General features: G+C 50.5%; 5 protein-coding genes and 1 non-coding gene across 6 annotated transcripts; 3 read left to right on the top strand and 3 right to left on the bottom strand.

Moving 5' to 3' along the window:
- Positions 1-349: 349 nt before the first annotated feature.
- On the top strand, positions 350-905 carry LTR84_008218 (uncharacterized protein; the record flags this gene model as incomplete). The annotated part of the gene is made up of 2 exons (XM_064851765.1): positions 350-410; positions 460-905. The coding sequence occupies 2 exons, from the start codon at positions 350-352 to the stop codon at positions 903-905; spliced, it is 507 nt and encodes a 168-aa protein (XP_064702006.1).
- A 174-nt stretch (positions 906-1079) lies between these two features.
- LTR84_008217 (uncharacterized protein) lies at positions 1080-1891 on the bottom strand (the record flags this gene model as incomplete). Its single annotated transcript, XM_064851764.1, has 3 exons — positions 1080-1483; positions 1538-1775; positions 1829-1891. The coding sequence occupies 3 exons, from the start codon at positions 1889-1891 to the stop codon at positions 1080-1082; spliced, it is 705 nt and encodes a 234-aa protein (XP_064702005.1).
- A 1742-nt stretch (positions 1892-3633) lies between these two features.
- LTR84_008216 (uncharacterized protein) lies at positions 3634-4143 on the top strand (the record flags this gene model as incomplete). The annotated part of the gene is made up of 1 exon (XM_064851763.1): positions 3634-4143. The coding sequence occupies one exon, from the start codon at positions 3634-3636 to the stop codon at positions 4141-4143; it is 510 nt and encodes a 169-aa protein (XP_064702004.1).
- Positions 4144-5408: 1265 nt separating this feature from the next.
- On the bottom strand, positions 5409-5505 carry LTR84_008215. The gene has a single exon. It is a non-coding gene; the product is annotated as a tRNA-Val (tRNA).
- A 1413-nt stretch (positions 5506-6918) lies between these two features.
- On the top strand, positions 6919-8124 carry LTR84_008214 (uncharacterized protein; the record flags this gene model as incomplete). Its single annotated transcript, XM_064851762.1, has 3 exons — positions 6919-7095; positions 7144-7227; positions 7282-8124. 3 exons carry the CDS (start codon positions 6919-6921, stop codon positions 8122-8124), a joined length of 1104 nt encoding a protein of 367 aa, XP_064702003.1.
- Positions 8125-8263: 139 nt separating this feature from the next.
- On the bottom strand, positions 8264-8959 carry LTR84_008213 (uncharacterized protein; the record flags this gene model as incomplete). Its single annotated transcript, XM_064851761.1, has 1 exon — positions 8264-8959. The coding sequence occupies one exon, from the start codon at positions 8957-8959 to the stop codon at positions 8264-8266; it is 696 nt and encodes a 231-aa protein (XP_064702002.1).
- Between the last annotated feature and the right edge of the window lie 2131 nt (positions 8960-11090).

Here is an 11090-nt window from a genome sequence, read left to right as displayed (position 1 = left end):
AAGGTTCTAAACATGTTTTCATGGGAGAATATAATGGGATTGATGTCTCTGTCCGCAGCTTGAGCACAGCGCCGAGACACAGTGTGGGATTATGCTCCTAGTCGTGGCTTCCCTGCTGCACCGCGAGCCCATCGATATCACCATTGTGCACTCAGAGACCTTCATCTTCTTACTTAAGAACGCCTTGTCGCATCGAAAGATGAACACTTTTCATATTCATTCTTCAGCCAACACTTGAAGATCTGGGCGATTCAATCACACTCTACTTTGATCCAAGAACCTTGACCTCAACCCGGTTTATAGAAACAACTCCTCTCAAATGCAGAATGCGCAGACCTCAGAACCAACGATGGCGGTGGACAGTGTGCTGGTCTCCGGAGGAAACTTTGTGATAAACAGCCATAACTACGGTGTGTAGGCTCATCCTCACAGATTGAGCGAAACACTAATGAGGAGCAGATGTCACCGAGAATGAATGCCTCATTTGTCATGAGGTCCTCGTGCATGAGCCGAGTTCCCAGAAGATTGATAACGAGGAGCCTGGCAGAATGGCATTTGAACCGTCCGAAGAGTGCTCGTCATGTAAGAGACGCACACACACCTACTGTCTAGCCGTCTGGTTCAACAAAGCCTACACCCAAAAGTGTCCCCATTGTCGAGTCGAGGTGGCCGAAAGCTATGCTCTCCAAATCATCGAGGCCGGACTAGGAGAGTGGGAAGCTAAGAACTGGAAGAACTGGAAGGATGCAGACGTTTATTGGCAACATTACTATGATTCCGGCTACGATGATCAATCTGACTCTGGTTACAACTACGAGGCTACGTCTGAGTCTGAGTCTGCCTCTGATGGTGGGGTGGATGCAGCAAATCACGAAGAAGGCACATCTCGTGTCAATGAGGAGTAATCTGAGGGTGGGAGCGAATCGACCGAAGAGTCAGCCGCATAGGGACGAGGTGCAAAATGACAACAACGACCCTCGTGGTTTCATTTGTGACTGGACTGCCTGTTGGCGTGAAGTGTAAACCGTTTCACGGTTCAGCACTTCCAAATAACGATCTCGACGTCAACAACGTGAGAATCACCCTTGATAAGGCTTCTTGAACAACTCCTCATAAATTGCCTTGCCGATGCCAACAGCACTGGCCGGGTTTTGTCCCGTGATGAAAGCCCGACCTTCCGAGTCTTTGGAGACCACCACATGTCCACTGAACGGCTCGGCAGCTTTTTCATACTTGCCTCCCGCTTTGCTCAAGTCACTCTCCACGCTGAATGGCTCTTCAATGCCGGACGCTAGCATGTCAACCTCCTTGTTACTGATGCCGGTCACTCGATGCCCCTCAAGAATGCTCTTGTCGGTACCTGGGATTGTTCGATGAGCGAGAACAGCAGCTCCGTGGCAGATACCAGAAATGATTTTCTTGGAGTGGTAGAATTGTTCGACGAAGGCGACGGTCGCCTCCGAGTCGGTGACATCAAAGGTTGCTGGACCACAGTCAGTAGACACGCTTCATCGACGGCCGAGTCGCTAAGGCTTACGTCCGTATCCACCAACATAGAAAAGGACATCGAATTCTTTGGCTCTTGGAACCAGATCCTCCAATTTTTCCGTATTCTTCCAGACCTTTTGGTTCTCTCTGACGAATCGAGCACAGATCTCGTCGTTCTTGAACGCCTCGACCGATTTCTCGTCCAACGGGGCTTCTCCTCCCAGATGAGAGGCCATGGTGATGTCGGTGTGTGGAGCAAGAATCTCATACGGATGGGCGAGCTCAGGCTGCGCGTTGATCAGTCAATCAGTCGAGTCAAGGCACGTAGGTGACAACATACCAGATACCATCCATGCTTGCTCGAGGTGAGCACGATGAGCACCTTTGGCTTTCCTGTAGTCATTTTCGAAAGTGGTAGAAGGTATTTCGTTTGCTTTGTTGTCTTTTGTTACAAGATGATGCGAATTCTGTCACGACCTTCCATCCTCGACCTCACCCAGCGACTTTATGCTCGATTGAAGTCTCCGGGACGGAGCTACCACTCGATATGTCCGCATCTAAAAGCTCTGGATTCCATAAACAGTATGCATTATCTCCAGTCGCCATGGTCAAAATCCGCATCCCAGGCTATATGACCATCGATGATGTTACTCACGGTATGTACTTTCGGTCGTCTAGATGGTGCGTTCCGAAGTGGTCTGCCATTTTGGGATTAAGTCGATGCGGAATAGACTCTATTCCGGCTGGGCGACGGGCAGAGGAGGATCGATGTGGGGAGGAGCTTACACCTTGCAGCACGTTTGGTGACTAAGTCACAAGCTGGGAGCGTAAAGATCGGGTTTATCATTGATCAAAGACGGCCAGTAGTCGATTAGGCCGTCAGCAGCATCAATAGACCAATACCTACCTAGATAGGTAAGCGTGATGGGCTCCTGGCGAAACTGGTATCGAGACGTTATGTCACGAAACTCGACGATCCCGTGCTACATCATTAATTTTCTTCGATCTGCCCACATTGAATCAATCAGTGGCGCCATGAAGCAATAAACAACACTATCTTCTCTCACAACAGAAGACAGCTTGGAAACGAGCCCGCGGTAAGGCTGGCAGAGGCCCAAGAAGCGATGCCAAGAACGTTCAAGTGCGAGCCAGAACTCAAAACTCTAGAACTCGAACTCCATCTTCACAAAGTGACTTGCAGCGTTGCCAAAGAGAGACCAAGTCCTGCACAACCCAGTCCGATTTGCCTCGCTCCTAAAAACACTCAATTTGAGACAGGAACTCGTGATCTACATGGTGCCAGAGTTCAAGAGCTCTTGAGTTCCAACCTTCTCAGCTATCCGTAACTCGTAACAAGAACACGGATCTTGCTGTCCAGGTTGAACTCCGCCCCCATCAATCATCGACCCGACCAGTCATATTGGAAAGCCATCAATGTCTTGGCGTGTATCACATTGGAATGTGCAGAGTGGTGGCTTCTCCTCACTCCTGAGGAACCCTGGACTCGCCGGTCGATGACATTCAGCCTCACGTATTTCCGTGATCTGTCTGTTTTCGAATGTGCTCATCTCTTTTGTCGCACAAGCACCGGGGTGATGCCTGGATGCCAAGGTGAGTGGCCTTGTTATTCCCTTTCTTGCCTTCACCATGTCTTACCTTCCTGTCGCCTGCCTTTGAGTTCCATATGGCTTGCTCCATGAGGATGGAAGATGAAAACTCCAAGTGTTGAGGACCCGTAGCCTGTTTGCGGTCCAAGCTCCCACAGATCTCCTGAGCATGGCTTCCAAGGCAGACTCTCGTGATACAATTAGGGGCGGAAGTGAGTCGCGACAAGGCTGTCAGCCTACCTCGTAGCTGGTCGACCATCACAATCCCGTGTCTGCACTCCTATACGAACTTGACACCCTGCATCCATTCAGCTGTGGCTTTCAATATCGACTGGCTGTGTTGAAACAAGATCATGCGTCCAGAGCCTTTCCCCCTGATCTCTCTCTCTGTGTGCATTTATCAACCCATCACTTCCCCTTTGCATGCCTCGTTGCCCTCCGTTTCTTTACATTTCCACCAACGAGTTGAATTGCAACTTTTACACGGCGTCTTAACACCCTCCAAAGAAATCCCACAGCCACCTCACATCATATCATAATGTCTTACCAACCCAATCAGTATCAACCCAACGCAGGCGAACCAGCCCGAGCATCCCATCGACCCCTGAACAAGTGGTGGCCCATCGGCTTCGCCATTGCATCGGTGCTCCTGTACGCCATCGGAGGAGGCCTCTACGGCTCATCGTGCTCCACGGATGGCTATTACTACTACTGCAGCTACGGTCAATGGAGTGGTGGCATCGCGCTGCTCTCCCTCGGAGGCATCACCTCGACCGTGGCCGTCATCCTCCTCATCATCTATCTCATCCGCCGCCGCAACCCAGCTCCGTACAACTCCGGAACCCGTATGCTCGATCAGAGTCAGTTTGCTCAACCACCACCAGTGGCGGCCAACGTCCAGGCTCCTGCTGCAACCTATCCGCAATACGCAGCTTCGAAGCCTGAGGCAGATATCCGCGAATTACCCGTGAATGGAGGAAAGTTCTGTGGTCGTTGTGGTACTGCGGTTCTGTCTGCCTTTTGTCCCAAGTGTGGTGCTCAGGCCTAGATTGATATCGAATCCTGTGGTGTGTGCTAGGACAACCGGGCACTCTTCCCAGGGACGTGGAAGGAAACAGAGGGTGCGGGAAATGACTGTGGAAATGGCATTTAGTGTGCCTCAATGGTCACGAATTGAATCATGGCTTGCGATGTTTTCTGGAAGGCCAGACAACTCAAAAAGAATACACGAAATTGAATGTTTTTGTTTTCCAGGAGATCTTGTTCTGCACGCTCTGTTTGTTTTGGATTTGTTCAGACCAATAATTCATTCACTATTCTCTCATGCTGCTTCATGATTCCACCATGCAATGTCATCTGTACTAAAGGGAAGTGCAACACTCAGCCTTGTCATATCCGATGAACTGCTCACACGCTCCGAATTGGATCGAACACGAAGTGGCTGAAAACATCCGAAACAATCAAAAACCAATCGTCTTCGTAGAGATCACGGGCAATTAATGTCCCACACGGGAACCCGCTTGTATGCTTGTTAATTTCCCTCAAAGCGAATAGCAGCGGCAGGAACACGGGGATGTCCCAATAAAACGCCAACAAACGCTTTCGTTGGCGAAAGTCGGAGGACTTTCTGTAGCAGCTTTAAGATGCCAACCTGGTCCACCATCGCGACTTCTTATATTGCTGTCAAGCATCTCTTTATAATCTGTACGTAGTAGCCGGGAATTCTGAAAAATATAAGGTCTCGAATATATGCTTCCGACGGGAGGGTTAGGACAACTCCAACATTAGTGGGAGTTGATGCATAGTAACTACCTTTCGCATCAAAATCCTGCTGCCTTACTCATATTTGAAGAACAGCTTCTCGTTCGAGTTCGACTCTTCCAAGTTCCAGTGCTTTCTAAGTCGTAACGATGGTGTCTAGTTCGCTGTTGGTTAGAGCATGTCCAATGCCATACATGTGTTGCGAATGCCCACAGCCTTCTGCGAGATAGGCTAACACGATGTTGGTCTTGAATAAAGTCATCGATGGAAATAATGGCACAAGCATATACATGATAGACAGCAGCTCGCACATTGAGGTTCGCAAAGTTTTGAAGAAAAAAATCGTACATCAATCTCACTTTTGGCAGATCGTAGTGCACTATATTAGATTTCCAAGTAATGTGGACTCTTTGAGTAGCCGTGGAGAGATGAACTTGATGAGAGTAGTAAGTATATGTCATAGAGTTAATCTAGTTCTGTTGATTAAAAAAACCCAGGAAACAAATTCCTCCAAACTGCTTGGAAGGTTTGGAAAAAAAGAATGACTGAATTTGAATCAGCAGGGTTTCGAACCCCAGACCTTCTGCGAGCGAGCTTAAGCGAACTTATGCTGTTAAGCAGACGTGATAACCAACTACACCACCGATCCGAATCTTGAGAGGATGAAATCCTGATTCGATTGTTGAGGAGAATTGTAAAACTCAAAATTATATCGGAATCCCTTTGCCGGCTTGGTATTGCTCCTAGTGGCAGGGTTAGCGCTGCCCTGCCGGTCAGTCGGAGAGTGCGTCCGGAGCACTCCCACACACGAATACTTTTTGGGCCCTGGCGAGGACTTGATGAATACTATCTGGTATGGTGTGACCCTTTAGCTTCTCATGCTTCTAGGCTCTCGCGATGACGGGCTTTATTTCCAGCTATGCACACTCAAGGTCCCGCATAAATACAAGGACAGGCATTTTGGTCCGTAACTTTTCGACCTAGATACCTAGGTATCCAGCCGCTTGTTACTAGACTATCCGCCTGATCTGTCTAAGTTGCTAACCTTTGATTCACTAGGAAGCTGGTGAAGTATAGAGTGACATACGCTGAATCGCCATGGCCACAGCGGTATGCTAATGGCTCATCATTTGTCTTAACCGCCTCTTATCTATGAATGAGCTGACCTCCCCAGTCACAAATTCGCCAGCCAGCCCAGATCAACAAATTATAGTGGCGGGGTGATATTCAATATCCAGAATCTTAATACAAAGGCTTGAGAGCATCAGCCCTGTCATTCAAGTGCCTTTTCCCATGAGGCACTCCAAACTGCTGAAGGGTTTCGCGAGTGATAGCTCTTCCTTGCTCGAGAGAATTTGAGTATTAAGGCTTAATGCGAGTGCCGAGCGTAATCGCTGTGAGCGGATGTTTCCTCTATGACATGAATGGCCCTGAGAGGTGGCCGAACAAATCCGACCACAGGGAATACGCAACCACTGGATCAGTCTTATCGGCCTTTGCAAAGTTTTGCGCCAATACATGGAAACTACTATTGGTTCATTAATTCTGAAGGATGAGTGCTCACCACTGCGATCTGCCTAGGCCGAGAGCTACAGGGATTTCCCGTGGTCTCTTGGGCACACTCGGTAGTGCAGGAGTAATGTGTTCTATGGGTAGCACACAGTAGTCTGGAATTTATTGTGTGCCGAACAAACTCGCGCCCGCAGAAGTCTATTTTCTCGACGCAACATAGCGTTTGAAACCATTATGGCGCGTGTAGCGCAACTGTACTCCAGAACTTGCTGGATACAGCACAGTGGCTGAATTTCTATCGGAACGCGATAGGACGAGTGCAAGGCTGAGAGGCTACAAAAGCGGCGGACCGGGAATAACCGAAGAGTCTCCCAATAAAGGACATTGCAAGGCCGCCATAACGAGATCGTCACCCTAGCCGCAATTTACATTAGCTGCCAAGAAGCTACTAACAGTTCCTCCGCATATCTGGTCTCTCCAAACGCGTTGGGGTGTGCCCCGAGTACTGTAGAGCACCTAGAATTCAGTATCTATTTCTCAAGGTCGAACCATGTTCGGAGCACTGAACCGTTTCATCTCGCGGCTCGATGCCGAACCTGCTCCCCGCCAGGCCGATGCAGGACCTCAAGACTCGTCGTATGGCTTTCAAGTGCTCCGAAATGTAAACAAGGAACTCGCTTTGGAGCCGTGGTTCGATTTCATTATCGGAATCAACGGACATTACCTCGTCAGTCACTACAAGCAAGCACCTCGAGGCATCCCACTGACTCTGTAGGACTCTCCGGATCCCAACCTATTCGCCACCGAAATCCGCAACTGCGCAGGTGGATTCTGCTCGCTGGACATCTGGAGTGCGAAGGTGGGTACAGAGAAACCCTGGGAGGTTCAAAACACGACTGACACGATCGCATAGGGTCAAAGAACGCACTCACTCACGGTCAACGTTCCTGCCTCCTCCGATGCACTTGGGCTGAGCCTCCAGCTCGCACCATTGAACTCCACCCAGAACATCTGGCATGTGCTCAACATTCCCTCCTCACTCTCCCCCGCCCACCAGGCCGGCCTACTACCACACAGTGACTACGTTCTGGGCTCACCCAGTGGGACGCTAAAGGGGGAAGGGGCTTTGGGTGAGCTCGTGGAAGATCATCTCAATCGAAGTCTGGTGCTGTGGGTCTACAACTCTGAATTCGATGTGGTCAGAGAGGTCGAACTGGTTCCTAGAAGAGGGTGGGGAGGTGAGGGCGCACTGGGTGCAGTACTGGGGTTTGGTGCTCTACATCGACTACCTGTGGGATTGGGAGAGGAGGTCCAGGCTCCGGGGGAGAACATGTTCGATGCGGACCGAAAAAGTCTCGAAAACGGGGCTCAGCCAGACTACTCAGGGAATACTTTCCAGCCAGCTCCCGCACCCATCTTGACACCACCGCCGATGATCAACCCCAATGTTGCGCCTCCACCATTGATGAACCCCAATGCACCGCCACCAGGTACATCCAACCCAGCACGAGGAAGAAAAGGCAAACACCACGCTGCCTTGGGCGCCAATCTCGGCTTCGACGACATGTTTGCCGAGGGTGCGAAGAAGAGCGCCGAGCGAGATCATGCACCGTCAAGGAAGGGCACTCCGCTAGCACCGCCACCCCGAGCGGGATCTGCGACCGCAACGTCCCATTCTCTGACGCACGAAGACCAGAATCCTTTGGATCAGGATGTCGACGACCTCGGTGAGCCTGGAGAGGCAGAAGAAAGTTGAAAAGCGACTGCTCAGCTTGATTGACGATCAATTAGGAGTTGAGATCGGAAGACCAAGAACGCGACTCGGGCGGAGATGTGTCACGCCACCTTGGCTTCTGACACTGATTTCGACGGTCGTTTTCCAAGATCAATTTCTTTCACTGGTTAGCAGCATCAACTTCCTCGTGCCACCACGACATGAACTCCCGAATTCGAGCGGACCTCTCCTCGGCCATGGCCATCCCCGTCTCAGTCTTCATCATGGCCTCGAGTTTAAGCAATTTGTCCTCGAAGTGGTCGATGGCATCTTGAAGACTCTTGAACCCTTTTGCACCAGTGAAGGTGAAACACCGCCCGATCCCTATGGCTCCGATCGCGTCGAGACGATCGGCATCCTGGACAATCGCAAGTTCTGGAATGGCTTCGATCAGCTCGATGACGCGTCGCGGATCCTTGACTTCGGATGAATAGGAAACGCCCTCGACCAGCTGCTGCATGTGTGTCGCATAGTCTTCAGACAGTCCGGCTTCAATGACGGCGCGCTTTGTCGGAGATCCAGTTTCGTCACCGGTCAGGTACTTCTTGTCTTCGACATCGTGTAGCAAGGCTCCCAGGATGACGTTGAGGGGATTCAGTGCTGGCAAGAGTTTATGGTTCCGGAGCTCTTCTTCCTTCTCGAGGATGATCAGGGCATTGGACACGACGCGTTTGACGTGGTTAAAGTCGTGGGACGCGTCAAACCTCGGGTTCTTGAAGTATTCCTCGGTGAAGGCGTAAATCTTGTTTACTACGGCGATTTCCTGATCGGATAAGCTGCTATACGAGGCGGGATGACTAGATTTCGCCTTGGGCATGGTGACGGAGGTGCTGTGTCAGGTGGGGGTCGGTAGTCAGGTCTCCTCAAAAAATGTGAACCTGAACTTCGTAGCCGAGAACTTCAAGACCTCCGCGTCTTTGGTCTTTTCCTGATGAATACAACGCTCGAATCCTCGAGGTTCCACGCCCAGGCATCTGTCAAGGGTACTCAGGTACATGTCGAAGGGGAAAAAAAGATCAACGGGTTCAGGCACCGGTGGGTGTGGGGTTTCTCAATCATGCCGAGAACTCTGATGAGGGGCTAATACCACTGCAGACTGGCGCCGGGATTTTCCGTTACCAACGGACGCTGTTCTCAAAGTGTTCGTGAGTGTTCAAACCAGAAGTATCCGATCCATCATCCTTGCGCGGACCTATCGAAGTCAAGGACAGAGCAAGGAAACTAGAAAAGGACGTGATAAAGGACAGTGGAAAGAAGCGGAAGGCCTAGGAAGACAAATAATGTAGGAGAAAAGGAAGGCATTAGGGGAGGAACATGAAGACCTCTTGACGAGCATACTTCGCCTCCGCGTCGAGGCATATTTTGCCAAGCTTCGGGGTCTACATCCCTCGAAGTTACGTTTATCTAGCTAGAAGATACCATCGCGCCTTTATTTGCTCAATGACTTCCGCATTCTCAGGCCATTTGACCTTCACCTACGCATGGTATTCGGTGAAGGTACGCGCCGCGCTTTCATGACATGCCTTGACCGCCTTTGCCATTCCGACCTGATGTGCAAAATCAAGAAAAATGCCGCCATATACCGCGCGCTCTGGATCGAGTCTGATGAAAGTCGACTTTCGAGCAGTGTTATTTCCACTGGCAGACTTTTTGGCAACCTGGCTGTTTCCTCCCGGCCAATAAGGGTCTCCGTTCTCGTCTGAACACTCTCTCGTCTCAGCCTTGATGAATAATTTTGCCAAATAATCGCCGAATCCAGTCTCGAGGATGCTCTTGTCGTCAAGAACCTCGGACTTGTACTTACGAAGGCAGAGGCACGTTCAGTGAATGCATCAAAGCTTCGACGAACGCAGCCAGTGGAACAGTGTCTTTTTCGAGATTATGCGACGCGTCACCATCCCTGATGGTTTCCCCAACAAGAAACCTGAGGTACTCTTGCTCAACTCTTTTTCGTCCGGCAGGCTTCTGAAGCGCAAATTGGAACGCATGTGCGAGCTCGTGCGGGATTATTTCTGCCCTCCTCCCGAACCCGAAAAGACGAGTGTGTGCATTGTAAGGGCGCGGCCTGCGGATTATTCTTCAATAATTCCTTGTCAGCCTTGTCGGATTGACCTTGATCCTTGAGATGTACTGGTGGACAACCGGTGGTCAGACCCTTTGGCTCGACAAATGGGGCTGTCTAATCCAAGTTGTCGAGGTAGACGATATCGATGCGGTCATCCGTCTCGTGTCTCGTCAAGTGTTGCATTTCTACCAAATGGAAAATCGGTGTGACTGAGGGCCGAGAAGAGCTCGAAATGATGGTGCATTTATTCATAGCTATCCATGGCTATTTCTAGAACACGAAAGCGCCCAAAATGCTCCGCAGATGTGTCGATGTTGATTAAAGTGCCATTTCTTCCCTGCAGTTCTTTTGCGCACCCTCTCCTCAAGCCAGTACCTAAAATTGGAAACACTCGGTGGAATCATTTCTGTGTCTCAATGACCGGCTCTTGGGTTTTGCTTCTGGGTCCTGGCTCCCCTTCCCTTCCAACTCCCTCCGCGACTTTTCCGCCCACGGAGTACCAAATAATGTTCAACCCCGGCCCTGGCCTCCTGGCTACCAAACCCTCCTCCCCAGACAATTCCTCCAGCCGCTGTCTCTCCTGCTTCCACTACCACCTATCCACGATCTTCGAGGGCTCGACCCTTCTTTTCCGGCCGTAATACGTGAGTAAGGCTGCGTAGTGATATACAATTATGACTATCGACCACGGGCATACAAGAGGTGTGGAATGTATCATAGGTGACATGGAAGGAAACGCTCCCGTACGGATCGCGGAATCCCCGGATTTAGTGTCGACAGCAAGGCTGTCTTCATCGTGCACTTATACTACGACTCCGCCTGGATCAAGTCGTAATCTGTTCTCTCTTCTCTAGCTGAGTCTCCTAGTATAAATGCTGACTAC

The sequence above is a fragment of the Exophiala bonariae genome, assembly GCF_035927105.1.
Source record: "Exophiala bonariae strain CCFEE 5792 chromosome Unknown scaffold_30, whole genome shotgun sequence".
Taxonomy (NCBI): Eukaryota; Fungi; Ascomycota; class Eurotiomycetes; order Chaetothyriales; family Herpotrichiellaceae; genus Exophiala; species Exophiala bonariae.
The sequence above is the reverse complement of the archived record's forward strand: the minus strand, read 5'-3'. Positions and strand labels throughout refer to the sequence as shown.